This window comes from Oncorhynchus clarkii, chromosome 19, assembly GCF_045791955.1.
Source record: "Oncorhynchus clarkii lewisi isolate Uvic-CL-2024 chromosome 19, UVic_Ocla_1.0, whole genome shotgun sequence".
NCBI classification, from domain to species: Eukaryota; Metazoa; Chordata; class Actinopteri; order Salmoniformes; family Salmonidae; genus Oncorhynchus; species Oncorhynchus clarkii.
The window spans coordinates 40,010,989-40,030,857 of record NC_092165.1 but is presented as its reverse complement, the minus strand read 5'-3'; the positions used below and the strand labels follow the sequence as shown (position 1 = coordinate 40,030,857).

The 19,869-nt window shown below is 42.4% G+C and overlaps 1 protein-coding gene across 1 annotated transcript in view; it reads left to right on the top strand.

Annotated features, from left to right (window-relative positions):
- Positions 1–6,820: 6,820 nt before the first annotated feature.
- LOC139375177 (lateral signaling target protein 2 homolog) overlaps positions 6,821–19,869 on the top strand; it is an 80,688-nt gene continuing 67,639 nt past the window's right edge. Inside the window, exon 1 of the mRNA XM_071116729.1 lies at positions 6,821–7,206. Within this exon, the coding sequence (XP_070972830.1) occupies positions 7,171–7,206 (36 nt within the window). The 5' untranslated portion in view covers positions 6,821–7,170. The remainder of the gene's footprint in view (positions 7,207–19,869) is intronic.

Genomic DNA, 19,869 nt, shown 5'->3' with positions numbered 1-19,869 from the left:
CCAGGAAGATTTTAATCCAACATTTCTCCAAGTTCTCACCATCACTGTAAAGCCCTAGTTATGTTGATGCTTTGACAGTCATTTCTGAAGATTATTATTTATTTCATGTGATTTGTGATTCATTTAAACATCTGTCCCACATTCTAAAGGCAACCCTGTTACTTGAACTGAATTCTCATTTTAATATGGTAAAACTATTCCTTTTTCAATATTTGTTTCAAAATCCTTTTGAAATCAATCACTTTTGACAGCAGCCATTTTGATTTGAACAAAACCTTGCATACATATTAGCTCATTGTAGAATAAATAATAACATGGTTGGCAAACACTGTTTGTAACCTTTTAAATTATAAATTCAACTGTTTATCTTTTCCAGTGATGAAGACATGGATGTCTCATTGTGTGGTGGGGTGTAAGGACCGACGCTGAAGATGAAAAGCAGGTAGGAGGAGTTAACATTTAATAAGGAACAGACATGAAACAAGACAGGCACACCGGCAACACACCGACATTCGACAATCACTGCAGCAGCGGGGAAGAGAGCTGGGGAACTGACAACTATAGGGGAGGTAATAAAACGGGTGATTGAGTCCAGGTGAGTCCAGTAATTCGCTGATGCGCGTGATGGGGGAAGGCAGGTGTGCGAACTGATGGTGGCAGGAGTGCGTAATACTGGGGAACCTGGCGCCTTCGAGCTCCAGGGAGGGGGAGCGGGAGCAGACGTGACAGTGGGGTATGCAAAATGGGTCAACTTTGAACACCTTTATCATTCGGGTCAAAAAAGTTACTTTCTGACCACTTCTTCCATGGGCAAACATGCATATAAAGTTTTGTTTAAAACAAAAGTGATGTTGTCAGAAAATGATTGAATTGAATTGAATTAAAAATAGATTTACCCATCTAATAGTCAAATAGTGTAAAAGTAGGTAAGCTATGTATCTACTGCTCTAGTGGACTCTGGTGCCACAGGACATTTTATTGACCAGGCCCTTGCCTCCTCCCTGAACATCCCCTCAAACCCGCTCTCCTCTCCATTTCTGGGTTCAAGCGCTTGAGGGTCGACCACTGGGACACGGAAATATCACTCACAGCACCACTCACCCTTACCGGAAATATCACTCTTACCGTGGGACCGATGCACCAGGAGAGCCTTCCCATCGTCACTGCACCTGCGCACAAAGTCATCCTCAACCTCCCGTGGCTCCAACAGCATAACCCCACCATCTCCTGGTCGAGGATGAAGATCCCAGACAGGGCACCAGGATGCCGGAAGACCTGCTTCCTTTCACCCTGTGGGTCCATGTCGATTGAGAGTGCGGTAAGCGCCCTCCAGCCTCATATTCCATCCTCCCGTATAGTTGGCCCCTTGTTTTGGGATGTAGATGTAGACATCTGCCAGGATCTGGAGAGGGAACCCGCGCCCGCTACCTGCCCTCCTGAGCGCATCTACGTCCCCACGGAGGTAAGGGATAGGCTGTTGACTTGGGCGCCCACATCTCTCACCACTGAACGCCCAGGTATTACCCACACCATTCACTCCATCTCCAATAAATACTGGTGGCCCACCTTGGCGCAGGATGTGGCTCACTATGTCAATTTATGTTCAGTATGTGCCCAAAGTAAATCGCCCCAGCACACTCCAGCAGGGAGACTCTGTCCATTGATTTTGTCACCGATCACCAGGATGGAACACGGCCACCTCACTGTCGGAGATGACTGATGCGTCCCTCCAGACGTCGGCGCTCCACCTGGGCAAGCTCCTCCTGGAGGTCCAGCTCCCGCATCACCTTTTGTCACTGCAGGAATGAGGCGGGCTCGTCTTCTGACGATTCCTCTGTTTGACCTCCTCTAAGACCTGCTTTTCTTTTGGAGGTATGTAGGTGCTGGTTGGTACCCAGGAATAAATAAGCACCTGTTACTATGAGGGTTATACAAATAGAATAGCCTATCCATTATGATATTGTGTCAATAACATTCTGACTTTGGACCCCAGTTTAATGTTTCCAAATAAAAAAAGCACCATTGTGAAGCGGTAGCCTACAGTAAAACTGAAACATGATACTGACTGGCTGCTGTTTCTCCTGCAGGGGGGTGGGCTCAGGTGCAGGAAGAGGGTGATCTATGAGTTTGGTAAGTGAACATTCCTGGGGCTCAGTGTTTTTCTTGGTGGCTTTCTTGAGTTGACTCCCTCGAGAGATTCTGGCTTCAAACTGAGCCATCAGAATCTCAATCTCAGGGCTCCACCTAGTGGGGGAAATGTTTATCTATTAGAAAAAGAGATGGCAAGACAGGTAAGACATGAAAAATTAAAAAAATGAAATAAGACAACATGAGTGGTTATTCAATGTCTTTAGGTATAACTTGAATGCCTTCACAATTCTGTACCTTAGCAGTGGGGTACACACACTACTTCCGGCGCCGACAGAGATGGCTGTTATTTCTTACATTGGTACCCCAGGTAAGCTTAGGTTTTACTACATACAGTCGGGAGGAACTACTGGATATAAGAGCAACGTCAACTCACCATCATTACGACCAGGAATACGACTTTCCCAAAGCGGATCCTGTGTTTTGCCCACCACCCAGGACAATGGATCGGATCCCAGCCGGCAAACCAAAACAACGTCGCAGTAAAAGGGGCAGACGAAGCGGTCTTCTGGTCAGGCTCCGGAGACGGGCACATCGCGCACCGCTCCCGAGCATACTACTCGCCAATGTCCAGTCTCTTGACAACAAGGTTGATGAAATCCGAGCAAGGGTAGCATTCCAAACTCATCATCAAGCTCGAGACCTTGGGTCTCGACCCCGCCCTGTGCAACTGGGTACGGAACTTCCTGACGGGCCGCCCCCCAGGTGGTGAGGGTAGGTAACAACATCTCCACCTCGCTGATCCTCAACACTGGGGCCCCACAAGGGTGCGTTCTGAGCCCTCTCCTGTACTCCCTGTTCACGCACAACTGCGTGGCCATGCACGCCTCCAACTCAATCATCAAGTTTGCAGACGACACTACAGTGGTAGGCTTGATTACCAACAACGACGAGACGGCCTACAGGGAGGAGGTGAGGGCCCTTTGAGTGTGGTGTCAGGAAAATAATCTCACACTCAACGTCAACAAAACAAAGGAGATGATCGTGGACTTCAGGAAACAGCAGAGGGAGCACCCCCCTATCCACATCAACGGGACAGTAGTGTAGAGGGTATTAAGTTTTAAGTTCCTCGGCGTACACATCATGGACAAACTGAATTGGTCCACCCACACACAGCGTGGTGAAGAAGGCACACCTACACCACCCGATGTCACAGGAAGGCCATAAAGATCATCAAGGACAACAACCACCCGAGCCACTGCCTGTTCACCCCGCTATCATCCAGAAGGCGAGGTCAGTACAGGTGCATCAAAGCAGGGACCGGGAGACTGAAAAGCAGCTTCTATCTCAAGGCCATCAGACTGTTAAACAGCCACCACTAACATTGAGTGGCTGCTGCCAACATACTGACTCAACACCAGCCACTTTAATTATGGAAAAATTGATGTAAAAATGTATTACTAGCCACTTTAAACAATGCCACTTAATATAATGTTTACATACCCTACATTTCTCATCTCATATGTATATACTGTACCCTATACCATCTACTGCATCTTGCCATCTTTATGTAATACATGTATCACTAGCCACTTTAAACAATGACACTTTTAAGTTTACATACCCTACATTACTCATCTCAAGACAGGAAAGACATGAAAAAGAAAAAAATGAAATAAGACAACATGAGTGGTGATTCAACTGTACTCTATACCATCTACTGCATCTTGCCTATGCAGTTCTGTACCATCACTCATTCATATATTTTTATGTACATATTCTTCCTAGGTAGTTGTTGTGGAATTGTTAGGTTAGATTACTCGTTGGTTATTACTGCATTGTCGGAACTAGAAACACAAGCATTTCGCTACACTCGCATTAACATCTGCTAACCATGTGTATGTGACAAATAAAATTTAATTTGGGGCAATCCACTTCCGCTTCACATAGGCATCATCATAGATCTGACTCTACTCCCTCTGGATCCAGGTACTGAGGTTTGTGATGTTGAAGAAGAAACTTAGCAACTACTAAACCATAATTTACTCTGTCATTCACAGTCCAAGTACAGTTTCATTCAACTTCATGACACAAAAAATACCACACAGATGACCCCGTCTATATGAAGGTAAGCGATTGGATTGTCCGAGAAAGTTGATTTATTTTATGAGCCATAAAATGACCACAAACTGTGAAATAGACCACAGAAAATGTGTTTCTAACTTTTTGAAGTCCAGAGTTCACAATCTTGCTGAAGCACTGCAGTCCCATGTCATCAAGGAGGAACATGCTGAAGTAACAGATTACTGTGGATTGACAAATATAGAAGAGACAAATGTTCAGATCATGCGTTTGTTATACCATTTTGAAAGCATTATCTATAATTTAGTTATTGAACATTCTGTGATGAATTTACTGGCAAACTGGTTATGACCAGACTTCAGTAAGCATTTCCCATTCTGAGCATACAAGACATTGATGACAACACCAAATAACTTTGTATGCTCAATGCATACAGATATGATGTCAAGTATAAACTTCTTATCCAAGGCATCCAATGTCTGTAACACCGAAGCAGTATTACATTATAGATAGATACGATATATGGCTCTGGTCTGACCATTTTGATAAATGGTCTATTTTCCCTAGCTTTAATATAATGTTTTAAAGCTTCATAATAGGGCATGAGATTAACAATCCATCGCAACACATACACATCACATCCATCCACACATACACACTACTCAATTTAGGTAGTTACCTCAATGTCCTTTGAAGCATCCTCTGTAAAATCCTCCACACACTGTTAGTCTGCATTATACTTGTCAAGGAGCACAGTGGCTTCTTTGATAAGCGAGGCATAGCCTTTTGCCATCTTCTGCTACACCTGAACAGATTAGGGACAGACTGAAATTAGGGGAAATTAAAATCTTCTCAACAGATGAATAGGTGAATGTGGTGGGTTGGTGGATGGATTGAGATCATGTTAGCTACCTGGTCACAAGGACAGAACACAGACAAACAGACAGAGAGACACACATACATACAGACAGGCAGACGCATAGATGTCATAGATGCTGCCAAAGGTTCTTAATAAACCTATCAGTGATGCTGTGTAGTGAGTCAAATCGAGGCATTTTAGGCTAGCAAAATGTGTCCATACCTGGACCCTGACATGGACGTCGCTAACCTTTCTTGGGTGAACTAAACGTATTCCGTACAGGGCAGTTCAACTGTTACCAAATAGGTGCTTAATAGTTCAAAGACCTTTTAACAATGTGTAACCCATTAATTAATTTGTTTGTTCTCAAGGTTTGGCTGTAACTTCAAAACAGTTCCGATGTTTGGTCGTTGCCAAGCAACACACAGGCATAAACAGAGGCCAGCCACATAATAAGGCTGATTGGTCATTTTCTAATTTTGACGGACATTATTATTTATGATCAGTGGCGTGTATTAATGGACGCCAAGGAAGGCAGGCTTCCCCCCCCCCAAAAAAGTTGTTTTAAATACATAAAATAATGTATCTTTCTTCTCACTGTCTGGTCCAAACGAGCACGACATTGTTGCCGCCCGTAGTATTGAATGCAAGGGAAGCCAGCGAGCATTTGGCCTCCCTTGATAAAAAAATGTTTAAAAAATAAGCCAATCAGCGCTGAGCTAAACTGAGCAAGCTCAACTGTGAATGGTCCTGGTGGAAAACAAGATTTCAAGGGAAGCCATCTTGTATTTGGCATCTCTCCTATCAAATCAACGTTATCTGTTGTGTTGTTGTCTTCCGGTGGCTAGCTAGGTAAAATTGCCCCTTTCCTAAATTAGCCATGGATGAAGATAGGGATTTGGGCTTGTGGTTTTACTTAATTATCAGTTATAATGGTGATTCTGATCCAACCATTAATTCAAACATAATTGTGGCTCTGGCCTGAGAAGATGTTAGTTCAATATGTACAGTAGCTAGATGTAGAAGGCGAATGTTAACTAGCTAACGTTGTCTATGAATGGAAGTTAGGCTAGCGAGTAAGCATTTTAGCCAGGTAGCCTAGTACAACAAAAAATAAAAGCCTGTACTGTATGACAGAGTGATTGACCAGTTCCTCAACATGAAAGAGGAGGACTCATTGGCGTTTCTCTACAAGTAGGGTGAGTCAACATGTACACAAGCACACATGCAAACAGAAATCAGAACCATGGACAGCCACATCATATTTAGTTTATGTTGATTGGACTAAATTGTTTTTGGTATCTTCTATTTGTCACTGTATTAGACTAAGCAGAAGTCATTTGATGATGTTGAAATTATGCTGGAATAGTGGAGGCAGATCCCGTTTTCTTTGCAACTTGTGGTAATTCGCTGCGGTTGTAAATCAATAATTGTTTCGTGGTCTGGGGGGGTCCCGTTCAGTTCCCGTTTTCTTCCCCGTGTTTTACCCACGCACCGCTAATGTTCATGTTTGTATTTGTGCCATAATAACATTGTGTTACAACCACGTTCTGAAAATAATGTACCAAAATTATAGAACTACCAAAGATCCCTTTTCGCTTGCCATATAAATCAACAATAATTACGACGTAGAATTAGGAATTAGAAATGAATCATTAATTTTAAATTCAGAAATGAGCAATTAGAATACTAATAATTAGGAATTTTACATTTAATAGGATATTTATGGATTCTACACCATGGTGACGTATGGGTGCAAGCCTGGGAAAGTGGGTGGCGATATCAACGTGGCTGTCATCAAGCAGACGGAGGGGAAGAGCGAACGAAACCATCAGTTGAGGATTGCTTGCTTTATATATATATAAAAAAAGGATTGCTTGCTTTATCCAGTCGGACTTGAAAAGTGTCAGTGAATCATCAGTCTACCGTGGATTCTGTAGGCATGAAAACACAACGTCGTTTTTAAAGAAATTATTTGAACACTTCAACTCTTTACCTTACAATTTCGGATGTCGTATTGGATTAAATATTTCCCACCTTTTTAGCAACGTAGTTAGCTAGCTAGCATTTGCTAGTCTGTCTCACAGGTAGAAGAGGGGTCGGTGACAAAGGAGGGGTTAAAGTGGCGAGGTAACTTAACGATGAATCGATTTCGAAAGTGGCTTTACAAGCCTAAGGTAAGTTTGATTCTATTCTCCAGCTACTGCCAGTAATCTGTTATTAGCTAATATATTTTTGAAAATAGCAATCTATAGTTTGCTATTTTCCCCATACAGTATTTTGCTGCAATGCATGTATTACACTCCTTAGTACATATTGAGCTACGCATGTACATGCTAGCTAGTCACTGCTAACGTTATCTTCAATAAAGTTGTTTCCTTCATTCTGGGTTATAGGTAACTGAAGCTATGCAATACGAATGGCTGCTTCTCGAAGCAAATTGTCATCGACTGCATTGCTGAGATTGGTCAATACAGAAATAAATAATGTAGCTAGCTAGCCTAACTTGCAGTGCAGTCTCGAACTTGTACACTAGAGCTTTTGTTAGCTCTCTAGCTACCCTACCTAACGATATAGTACAAACGGTCATCACTCTGACACAGAATTCATTTCATTGCTGTTAATCCGATACAGTAACTGAGAGAGTGCATCTGACAAGAAGATCGAGTGTATTTCCGAGGCTATTAACGCCTATGATAGTTACTCATTCTACATAGCTTTAGACCAGTGGTTCCCAACCTTTTTTTGGCTACATTACTACAAACAGAATTTTTCTATGTTTGGAGTACCCCTGAAGTACCCCCTCGTTTTTACCAGTAAACCAATGGTTTCATGTGTCTTCTCAAGTACCTCCTGTGGATAGGCGAAGTACCCCTAGGGGTCCTAGTACCCCTGGTTGGGAACCACAAATGTAGTCTGTGGCAATACTATTTTGTCTGCTAAGGGACAGATCGACATTTTACTGGGGGAGAGGGGTGTCGAACAATTTTTTAGCTTAGGGAGGGTTTACATTTTAAAAATGTATTTTTTAATATTGGGCACAGAGGAGGGTAGTGCATTTCCCCCCTGGTTTACATTTGCTCTTCTGGTTATATTTTCACGATTAACAATGGCTTAACTTTTGATAGTACCCTAATAAAGTTTAGAAGTGTTTGAAGTAAAGGTTGGCCGATTAATTAGGCCCGATTTTCAAGTTTTCATAACAATCGGAAATCAGTATTTTTGTGCGCCGATTTGCCGAATATTTTTAAGATTGCATACACTTAGGTTGGAGATATGAACTTGTTTTTCAACCACTCCAAAAATGTCTTGTTAACAAACTATAGTTTTGGCAAGTCGGTTAGGACATCTACTTTGTGCATGACACAAGTAATTTCTCCCAATTGTTTACAGACAGATTAATTCACTTATAATTCACTGTATCACAATTCCAGCGGGTCAGAAGTTTACATACACTAAGTTGACTGTGCCTTTAAACAGCTTGGAAAATTCCAGAAAATTCTGTCATGGCTTTAGAAGCTTCTGATAGGCTAATTTACATAATGAGTCAATTGGAGGTGTACCTGTGGATATATTTGGCCTTCAAACTCAGTGCCTCTTTGCTTGACCTCATGGGAAAATCAAAATCAGCCAAGACCTCCATAATAAAATTAGAGACCTCCATAAGTCTGGTTCATCCTGGGGAGCAATTACCAAATGCCTGAAGGTACCACATTCATCTGTGCAAACAATAGTACACAAGTATAAACACCATGGGAACACGCAGCAGTCATACCGCTCAGGAAGGAGATGTGTTCTGTCTCCTAGAAATGAACGTACTTTGGTGCAAAAAGTGCAAATCAATCCCAGAACAACAGCAAAGGACCTTGTGAAGATGCTGGAGGAAATGGTTACAAAATAATCTACAGTGGGGCAAAAAAGTATTTAGTCAGCCACCAATTGTGCAAATAAATTCATTAAATCCTACAATGTGATTTTCTGGATTTTTTTTCTTATTTTGTCTGTCATAGTTGAAGTGTACCTATGATGAAAATTACAGGACTCTCTCATCTTTTTAAGTGGAAGAACTTGCACGATTGGTGGCTGACTAAATACTTTTTTTGCCCCACTGTATATCCACAGTAAAACGAGTCCTATATTGACATAACCTGAAAGGCCGCTCAGCAAGGAAGAAGCCACTGCTGCAAAACCGCCATAAAAACGACAGACTACGGTTTGCAACTGCACATGGGGACAAAGATCGTACTTTTTGGAGAAATATCCTCTGGTCTGATGAAACAAAAATAGAACTGTTTGGCCATAATGACCATTGTTATGTTTGGAGGAAAAAGGGGGAGGCATGCATGCCGAAGAACACCATCCCAACCGTCAAGGACGGGGTTGGCAACATTTGCTGCAAGAGGGACTGGTGCATTTCACAAAATAGATGGCATCATGAGGATGGAATATTACATCTTTTGCACGCCCAATTTTTCAGTTTTTGATTTGTTAAAAAAGTTTGAAATATCCAATAAATGTCGTTCCAATTCATGATTGTGTCCCACTTGTTGTGGATTCTTCACAAAAAAATACAGTTTTATATCTTTATGTTTGAAGCCTGAAATGTGGCAAAAGGTCGCAAAGTTCAAGGGGGCCGAATACTTTCGCAAGGCACTGTATGTGGATATATTGAAGCAACATCAAGACATCAGTCAGGAATTTAAAGCTTGGTTGCAAATGGGTCTTCCAAATGGACATTGACCCCAAGCATACTTCCAAAGTTGTGGTAAAATGGCTTAAGGACAACAAAGTCAAGGTATTGTAGTGGCCATCACAAAGCTTGACCTCAAGCCTATAGAAAATTTGTGGGCAGAACTGAAAAGCGTGTGTGAGCAAGGAGGCCTACAAACCTGACTCAGTTACACCAACTCTGTCCGGAATGGGCCAAAATTCACCCAACTTATTGTGTGAAGCTTGTGGAAGGCTAACCAAAACATTTTACCCAAGCTAAACTATTTTAAATGCAATACTACCAAATACTAATTGAGTATATGTAAACTTCTGACCCCACTGGGAATGTGATGTATGAAATAAAATATGAAATAACTAATTCTCTCCTATTATTCTGACATTTCACATTCTTAAAATAAAGTGGTGATCCTAACTGACCTAAAACAGGGAATATTTACTAGGATTAAATGTCAGGAATTGTGAAACTGAGTTTAAATGTAGTTGGCTAAATTTACGACTTCAACTGTGTGTGTATATATACTGAACAAAAATATAAACGCAACAATTTGTGATGTTACTGTTCCTATAGGGAAATCAGTCCATTTGAAATAAATAAATTAGGCCGTAATCTATCGATTTCACATGATTGGGCAGAGGTGCAGCAATGGGAGGGCTTGGCCCACCCACTGGGTAGACAGGCCCAGCCAATGAGAATGAGTTTTTCCCCACAAAAGGGCTTAATTACAGACAGAAATACTCCTCAGTTTCATCAGCTGTCCTGGTGGCTGGTCTGACGATCCCGCAGGTGAAGAAGCAGGATGTGGAGTCCTGGGCTGGTGTGGTTACACGTGGGCTGCAGGTGTGAGGCCGGTTAGACATCCTGTTAAATTCTCTAAAATGGTGTTGAAGTTGCTCATGGTAGAGAAATTAACATTCAATTCTCTGGTGGAGATTGCTGCAGTCTCCCTCAACTTGAGTCGTCTGCGGCATTGTGTTGTGACAAAACTGCACATTTTAGTGGCCTTTTATTGTCCCCAGCACATGGTGCATCTGTGTAATTATCATGCTGTTTAATCAACTTTTTGAAATGCCACCTGTCAGGTGGATGGATTATCTTGACAAATGAAAAATGCTTACTAAAAGGGATGTAAACAAATTGAGCACGAAATGTTAGAAATTAGCTTTGTGTCTGTATGGAAAGTGTCTGGGATCTTTTATTTCAGCTCATGAAACATGGTACCAACACTTTACATGTTGTGTTTTATATTTTTGTTCATCATACGTACTTTTGTTTGTATGTGGACACCCCTTAAATTAGTGGTTTCGACTATGACCGGTGTATAAAATTGAGCACACAGCCATGCAATCTCCATAGACAAACATTGGCAGTAGATACACCTACTGAAGAGCTCAGTGACTTTCAAGTTTGTAAAATTTGTGCCCTGCAAGAACTGCCCCGGTCAACTGTAAGTGATGTTATTGTGAAGTGGAAACGTCAAAGAGCAACAACGGCTCAGCCGCAAAGTGGTAGGCCACACAAGCTCACAGAATGGGGCTGTCGAGTGGTGATGCGTGTAGCGCATAAGAATCATCTGTCCATGTTTTGCAACACTCACTATCGAGTACCAAACTGCATCTGGAGGCAATGTCAGCACAATAACTGTTCGTGAGATGGGTTTCCATGGCCGAGCAGCTGCACACAAGCTTAAGATCACCATGTGCCATCCCAATCTTTGGCTGGAGTGGTGTAAAGCTCGCCGGCATTGGAAATGCGTTCTCTGGAGTGATATCACGTTTCACCATCTGGCAGTCTGACGGACTAATCTGGGTTTGGCGGATGCAAGGAGAACACTACCTGCCCCAATGCATAATGCCAACTGTAAAGTTTGGTGGAGAAGGAATAATGGTCTGCGGCTGTTTTTCATGGTTTGGGATAGGCCCCTTTGTTCCAGTGAAGGGAAATCTTAACGCTACAGCTTACAATGACATTCTAGACAATTCTGTGCTTCCAACTTTGTGGCAATGGCTTGGGGAAGGCCCTTTCCAATTTCAGCATGCCCCTGTGCACAAAGTGAGGTCCATACAGAAATAATTTGTCAAGATCGGTGTGGAAGAACTTGACTGGCCTGCACAAAGCCTTGACCTCAACCCCATTGAACACCTTTGGGTTAAATTGGAATGGCGACTGCGAGCCAGGCCTAATCTCCCAACATCACAAATGCTTTAGTGGCTGAATGGATGCAAGTCCCCGCAGCAATGTTCCAACATCTAGTGGAAAGCCTTCCCAGATGAGTAGAAGCTGTTATAGCAGCAAAGGGGAGACTCCATATTAATGCCCATGATTTCGGAATGATATGTTAGACGAGCAGATGTGTTCATACATACCGTCGTGTGTGTGTGTGTGTGTGTGTGTGTGTGTAATATTTTATATTAAAGTCATACAGTGGACACCTAAGTCTAAAGGCCTATGTATGCAATGCCCTGATACATTTTTAGTGGTCAAATCTCTGACAGCTGCAACATTAGGTGGACAATTCGCATATATCTGTCACCAATTGGATGGAAACCTCACTATAGACACACTAAAGACTCTGGCAAGTGTGATAGTCCAGTGTCACTTTGATTATGCCTGCACATCATGGTTCACCAGCAGCCCCAAACATCTAAAGATATATCTACCAGCCAAAAAAGCTTGTAAGAATTGTACTTAAACTCCCCCCTCGTACTGATCTGGAGGTTTAATTTTTTTTCTCTTATCTATGTAATTGTATATATATTTATGTAAAAAAAATAAAAATAAATAGGGACCACAATGGAAATAAGTCCCCGATTTTTATTTTTAATTTTTTTTTTACACCATTTTCTTCCCAATTTCGTGGTATCCAATTGTCTCATTGCTGCAACTCCCGTACGGACTCGGGAATGGCGAAGTTCGAGAACCGTGCTTCCTCCGAAACATTCCAAGCCGCGCTGCTTTTTGACACAATGCCCTCTTAACCCGGAAGCCAGCCACACCAATGTGTCGGAGGGAACACCGTGCACCTGGTGATTGTGTCAGCGTGCACTGCGCCTGGCCCGCCACAGGAGTTGCTAGTGCGCGATGGGACAAGGACATCCCTGCCGGCCAAACCCTCCCCTAACCCGGACGACACTGGGCCAATTGTGCGCCGCCCCATGGGTCACCCGGTCGCGGCCGGCTGCGACAGAGCCTGGACTCGAACCCAGAATCTCTAGTGGCACAGCTAGCTCTGCAATGCAGTGCCTTAGACCACCGCGCCACTCGGGAGGCCCGACCCCGACTTTATTGTGCAATCAACATTTTTTTTTAAATGTATTTATTTTTACTGACAAATTAAAACCAATCACTTCTGACTGTGCAGCGGCCAATTGATGAGTGGAAAGAGACATCTGTTATAAAACAATAAACATTTTAAAGCCTTCGATACTGGGTAAGCCTACAGATGGGGAGGGATGTATTTTCTGTTTGTCTAGATTGGCAGTGTATTTATTGTGGTGTTAAACGCAAACCATCATATTGAAGTGCCCAAAGTCAGTATGCTTTGTTTATTGGTTGTGTGGTGCATTGGCACAGAAACCTGTTGGTGGAAAATTCTTTGCATATACAGTGCCTTGAAATGGCACAAATTTATATAATTATAAATATGGCATCAAAATTTTGATAAATATGATTTATTTTGAGTTAATTCTATGAGGGCTGTTCATTTTGTTTTACAGTACGAGGGGAGGGCCGTGAAAATATTTGTAACGTTGGGGGTGGCCTGTCCCCCCCCCCCCTCCCCAGTAAATTTCGATCTGCCCCTGAGATCTGGAAAGAAGTGGAGGGTGCTGAACCATGTGTGAATAAAACATTTTGAGATTGTACAGTATCCCTTTGTTTAACAGAGAACTTCAGATCCCACTTGATTTTTGAAAAAAAAAATCGCCTGACAACTGTGCCAGACGGCCTAACATCAGAATTCACATTGAATGTCCTCAGGATCAATAACAGATTTGTTGTTGGGACAGTTTTGCAATGCCACAGGGTACCATTTTAATTTGAAGGGCTGGTGAATGTGGCATTGTCATACCATGACTGAAACCACAATATGCAGTTCAGGGTGACCTCTGTCTCACATGTCTTTTTTAGACATTTTTTGTAGCTCATGTTTTAGGCCTAGTTGGACTTGACAGCCATGAAGACAACTTGGAAAATATTTGCATTTGCGCACACACTGTGTTTCAGCTAAGGCCTTTTTACTAACATACCACATCTCTGTTTGCTCTTCCAGCAAATGTATTGTCCATTACCATGACTCTGCCTTTTTCTTTTTTTAAAACAACCGCCCTACAATGGTGTTAAGGTTGCCACGGTGTTCGTCTGGATAATGAACCTTCTAATGAGAAATTGCACAACTTATCATTCACTGTGTCTAGAAGTTGAAATGGGCGTTAAGAAAATAACCATGTGGCAAGGACTGATTATGTTACAAGGTTTCGTTCCCCTCTTTCCTACAGAGTAAATGTAAGTTGCTGATGGGTACATTTCTCAATGTCCTATTATGCTCCTGCAGCTCAGAAAACACTGGCTAGCTCAACACCCTCTTGATAAGATTGTCCTTCAATTCAGTGATTTCATCAAGATATTGGGGAAAGTATTTTTGCAACCAGAATAACAGGAGGTTAAAACAAACAGTCATTGACTAATATAATTAATTCTCAGTACTTTTGCCAAGAGGAGTACTCTGCATTGCCTTTTCCAAGTGTACTGAAGGGAACAGAATGTTATTTATTTTACCGGCCACTAAGTCTGTAGCATTCTGCTCTTGTTAATACTACTCTATATATTTAGCCTAAATTCTTAAGACCCTAACCAAAGTCATCTCCTTTTCGTTTATTCAGCATCACCTAGAATGGAAATATTTCTATAAAATACAGAAAAGCTGAAGAAAGTAATTACCAAAGTAATTAGCACCGTGTCTGGTCCAGAGTGGTTCTGAACAGATGTCACCAAGAGGGAGAAAGGGAGCAGCGAAGTGCAAGGCAGCAACCAACACGTCTGAATATTTAGCCTGGTTTCTCCAGCCCTTTATGGATGTCTCCATTCTGCTTACCCAACAGACAAAACATAATTTCATTTTCTAAGTGTGCTGAGGGAAACACAGAATGTTGTGTTATTTATTTTATAGGCCAATAAGTCTGTAGCATTCCGCTCTGACATACTTTATTGTTGAACACTGCACAGCCTTGTCATTTTCACATCAACAGTAAGTCGTTTTATTATTGAACTATGTACTCCTGGAGATAGAAAGGTGTTGAATCAGCATGTTCCTCTAGAATGGAGTAAGGCTATTGATATTTTCAGAGCTGTACTACCCTAGATTAGTCATATTGAAGCATGTTCCCCTAGAATGGAGTAAGGCTATTGATATTATCAGAGCTGTACTACCCTAGATTAGTCATATTGAGGCATGTTCCCCTAGAATGGAGTAAGGCTATTGATATTTTCAGAGCTGTACTACCCTAGATTAGTCATATTGAAGCATGTTCCCCTAGAATGGAGTAAGGCTATTGATATTTTCAGAGCTGTACTACCCTAGATTAGTCACATAGGGAAGGGATTTGTTTCTCTCTTTCCAGCTATATAATCTCCATTCAGTGCTCTGAAGAACTCTGGTATCAAAGTGCACTTCAAACTACCTGAAAATAAGACCCACTGACATCCCTTCCAGAGCACGGTACCCTTGGACTGTTGGAGGAAGGGCTATGGCTATAGGGCAAAGGTAGGATTAGATTGACCCACATTCACAATATTGTAAGATGAGATGGCTGACATTCCTTCTTGCTCTGTAAACTTGTCTTGCTGTTTTGGTCTAAACCCTCTCTAAAAGGCAGTTAAAGACCGGGCCTGTTCTGTATTATAGTACTTGGCAAATGTTTGCTTGCTGTACAAGTGCACGTCCTCTACCAGTATTGAGTATTGGGGGAAACGCTTTGAATCATGAACCTAATATACTTAAAATAGACAGCTTTTTTTCCCTCGACCAAAAATTCAATATGAGAAGTTATAATAAAGGGAAGGTAGAAGATTGGGGCCATTGTACATGGAGACATGCTTGACTGGCAGCAGACAGAGACGAAGACCTGGCTAAGGTGTTCACTGAGCCAAAATTGCCTCTATTACTACCTCTCATTCATCAGAGAGAGACTCACAGAGAGAGGAGAGATGTCAGGAGGCTAAACCTGCATATTTCCTCCCTTCCGCCTCTCCTTCCCCAGGGTTATTCTATCAGGCATTCAGTGATTGACCTTCAGCCACACTCCACCTCATCTGTCAGTGTGACAGGCCCACAACCAGCGACGTGCCGGCCAGTCGCGCTCTACTCGTATCCATCTGCCTGTATAGCCTGAGCAGATGGGAACAGAGATGGGACGCTCTAAAATCCACGCTTGCCACTCTACACACTAGCCAAGCATATTAGTACTTACAATTCTAAACAACCACATCCCTCCCCCATCCATTTATACAGTTACAGGATAATACAGATACTGTTTGTGAGACAGAAATGTCATAGATTGCAACATAAAGTCCAGACGTCGATCATTCAATCCAGCCGCCTCTAGTCCTCATCCTTCCAGTCATCCATTTTCCATACTGTTTTAATAATATAGTTTTGCCTACATTCTTAAGACCCTAACCAAAGTCATCTCCTTTTTGTTATTCAGCATCCCTTAGTTGCCAGGGAACCTTGTCTGGCCCAGAGTGGTTCTGAACAGTTGTCACCAAGAGGGAGAAAGGGAGCAGCGAAGTGCAAGGCAGCAACCAACACGTCTGAATATTTAGCCTGGTTTCTCCAGCCCTTTATGGATGTCTCCATTCTGCTTACCCAACAGACAAAACATAATTGATTTGGTGTCAGCTGCTGGATTTAGAAAACTGACCTGACCCCTGGTGCTCATCTAGACAGGCCAACCAATTTGAAGGCCTTTTGAAATTCATTGCAGGATTGGAATGCTGGCCACTGTGTCCTGGGTGTGGGGTGAAGATGATTTAAATGCAAGAAGTTGTGGAGCGATGGGGATTGAATGCCACCAGAGAGACTCCTCTCGTAAGGGTGTTTTAATGACAGAGGAGTTTCATGGATTTATTTTCACATTACGACATTGATAACAATATGTGGACACTCCTTTCGATTGGGACAAGTTCTTTGATTTCACTTTATAGAAGCAGTACGGTGCACTCAAGGTGCCCTTTTGCTTTTTTTGTGAGTTGTATAAGGCTGTCTGCAGCAGCAGACTATAAAATGCACAACACCCCTCTGGCTGCCATCTCTACAGCAGGAAAGAAAGGGAAGGTGGGTGAGCCAGGGAGGGATAAGAGTAGGCCTATATTTTTGGGATTAGGCCTATATTTTTGGGATTATTTTTGGGATTAGGCCTATATTTTTGGGATTAGGCCTATATTTGGGGGATTAGGCCTATATTTGGGGGATTAGGCCTATATTTTTGGGATTAGGCCTATATTTGGGGGATTAGGCCTATATTTTTGGGATTAGGCCTATATTTGGGGGATTAGGCCTATATTTTTGGGATTAGGCCTATATTTGGGGGATTAGGCCTATATTTTTGGGATTAGGCCTATATTTGGGGGATTAGGCCTATATTTTTGGGATTAGGCCTATATTTTTGGGATTAGACCTATATTTTTGGGATTAGGCCTACATTTGGGAGATTAGTCCTAGTTCTTTGGGATTAGGCCTAGTTATTTCTTGGCCTTGGTTACAGTTGGCAGGAGATCAAATAAAATGATGCGTCTCTTTCCCAGTTTTCACACACTGGTATTTCTTCCTTTTGTTTCTCCCGACTATATTCACAGTGTCACACCATGGGAGTTTTTGAGAACAAAGTCTCTGAACGGGCAGATTGAACAGCCAATACTGTACAACCATTAGCCTTACTATTGAAAGATACTGTGCACCACGCTATTGTGATGTAAATTTGCAGCAAAAATATACATTTTTAACTATTTGTTGGCTTTTGGTAATGTTTTGCAAGTTGATATCACGTAATTGTAAAGACAAGCTCAGAACCCTCAACACCTTCACAATTGGATTGATGTCAACTGAGCGGTTTTTTTCCACTGTAAATTTGCCCACAGTGGAGCATGGCATGTGGGCTTTGTGTATAAATATCTTCTACGCAGAGGGTGGACACCATAGAAGAGAGGACCAAAGTCTGCTCCATGGGAACTGGACAGTGTATGTTGAAAACCTGCAAGTTGTGTGTGCGGTCCCTGCAGTCACCAAGCGTTCATCCACGCCTGTCATTGTCTTTAATCTCCATGGTCAAACTCTGCAGTAATGTCTGCCTTGGTCTTTGTCCATCCATGACAATGGTCTGTTTCTGCGTAGACAGACTGAGCCAAGGCTGACTGTGAGTCATGTTCCACAAGAGTAGAGAGGGTTATAAATGCAGAGTTTAGTTTATTAGAGTAGTAAATTTATTTTATTTCAGTTCTGTCAGTCATTGATGATAACTAGGTTCGTTATCTTGTATTTTATCCTGCAAGGAGCACCCATGGAATTGGTTCCTACAGTGTTTCATTTTAAAGGACACTATTATAAAAAATAATCATGTTACAGAATGAAGACCAACACAATGCCATGATGCGTCTTAGAAGAAACAACCTTAAACCTTCACACCCCTCCATATCACCCCTCCCTATTACGCCTCACTATTACGCCTCCCTATCACCCCTTCAGCCTCATTTGCGCTTTTGTGTTATTGTTTTGGGAATTTTAAATCTCTCCTCCATCTGTAACCACCACAGCAGTTAGCCAGCACGGGATTGTATAATTGGTCACGGGTCCTAAGGAAGTATGAGTGTGTGTGTGTGTGGGGGGGGACCTGTTTGCAGCAGCCCAAATCTTCTTAGCCCCCCCCCTCTGTGCTACAGCTGCCCCGTCCTGTCCTGCCGACCCATGTGCCAGGGACGTGCTCTACACAGCTCCATCTTTCAGATCAAACATCAGATTACGTCAGTGTCCATTCAGACATACACAGTCACATGATGACAGCCTCAATCCAGATACAAAGACTATTTTCAAATCTGCTGAGTCAATGAACTTGCTCTGGGTTGAGCGCTTTGCCCCGGCAAAGAAGAGGGATGGCCTGTTTGTCAGCCTGTGTGAACGTGGCTAACTGCTATGACATTGGCAGGTTTGTTTTACACATGCAACACAGTAGCAATTAGATGTTTAACTAGTTGACAATAGATGTGCTAAAGGCGATCCTTAACAAATACTAATGCGCACAAACACTTCAAAGATTCAGGCCTATAGATTTACCGAGAGAAATGATAGGATAAGGGGTTAAATTGGCCGCACTGTAGAGTTGTACAGTGGCGTCCCTCTCCACTCCTGTTGTATTGAAACCGTTAATGTGAGAGCAATATTTTATTTACAAGTTCATCCTGGGGTTACACTGAAGGTCTACTACTCTGTTGTCATATGTAAACTGCAGTTCCAGAGGATTAGAGTAACAAGGTTGAAAGAATTTCACAGTACAATGGAGACCGAACAGAAAATAATGACTTGGCATAACGGAAACCTCCAGAAGACCTTACGGAGATGATCATGACGATAATAGTCTTCATAGTTAGGCCATAACTGACATAATTGTCCAAAGACCTAAAAGTTGTTTACTCAGGGTAGCAGAGGTTTTTGAGCTTTAACGCTGACCAACGGGCCTGAGTAGGGGTGATGCGCTGTATACAGCTGCTCATTTGCCAGTAACTGGATGATACAGAATGTGCTGTTGCAGACAGTGCGAGCCAGATTTTCCTGGTATTCTATGCTTGGCAGGAGAATGAGCCTGGAGAATGGAGGGCAGTGAAAGGCTTGTCGTAAACTCCCTGAAGTGGAGTCAATGTATGTACAGTTATTGATGGTGGTGATGTAGGATTATGGAGAAGCATTAGCCACCCCCACTGTTTAAATAGAAATCCAGATTCGGCACCACCACAGGGACATGGCTGAAGGAGACAACAGCACACCATGTTCAATTACACTATCCTTCTTCAGGATCGGTGGGTCTCTTGCGGGACGGTTGAGCTAACATAGGCTAATGCGATA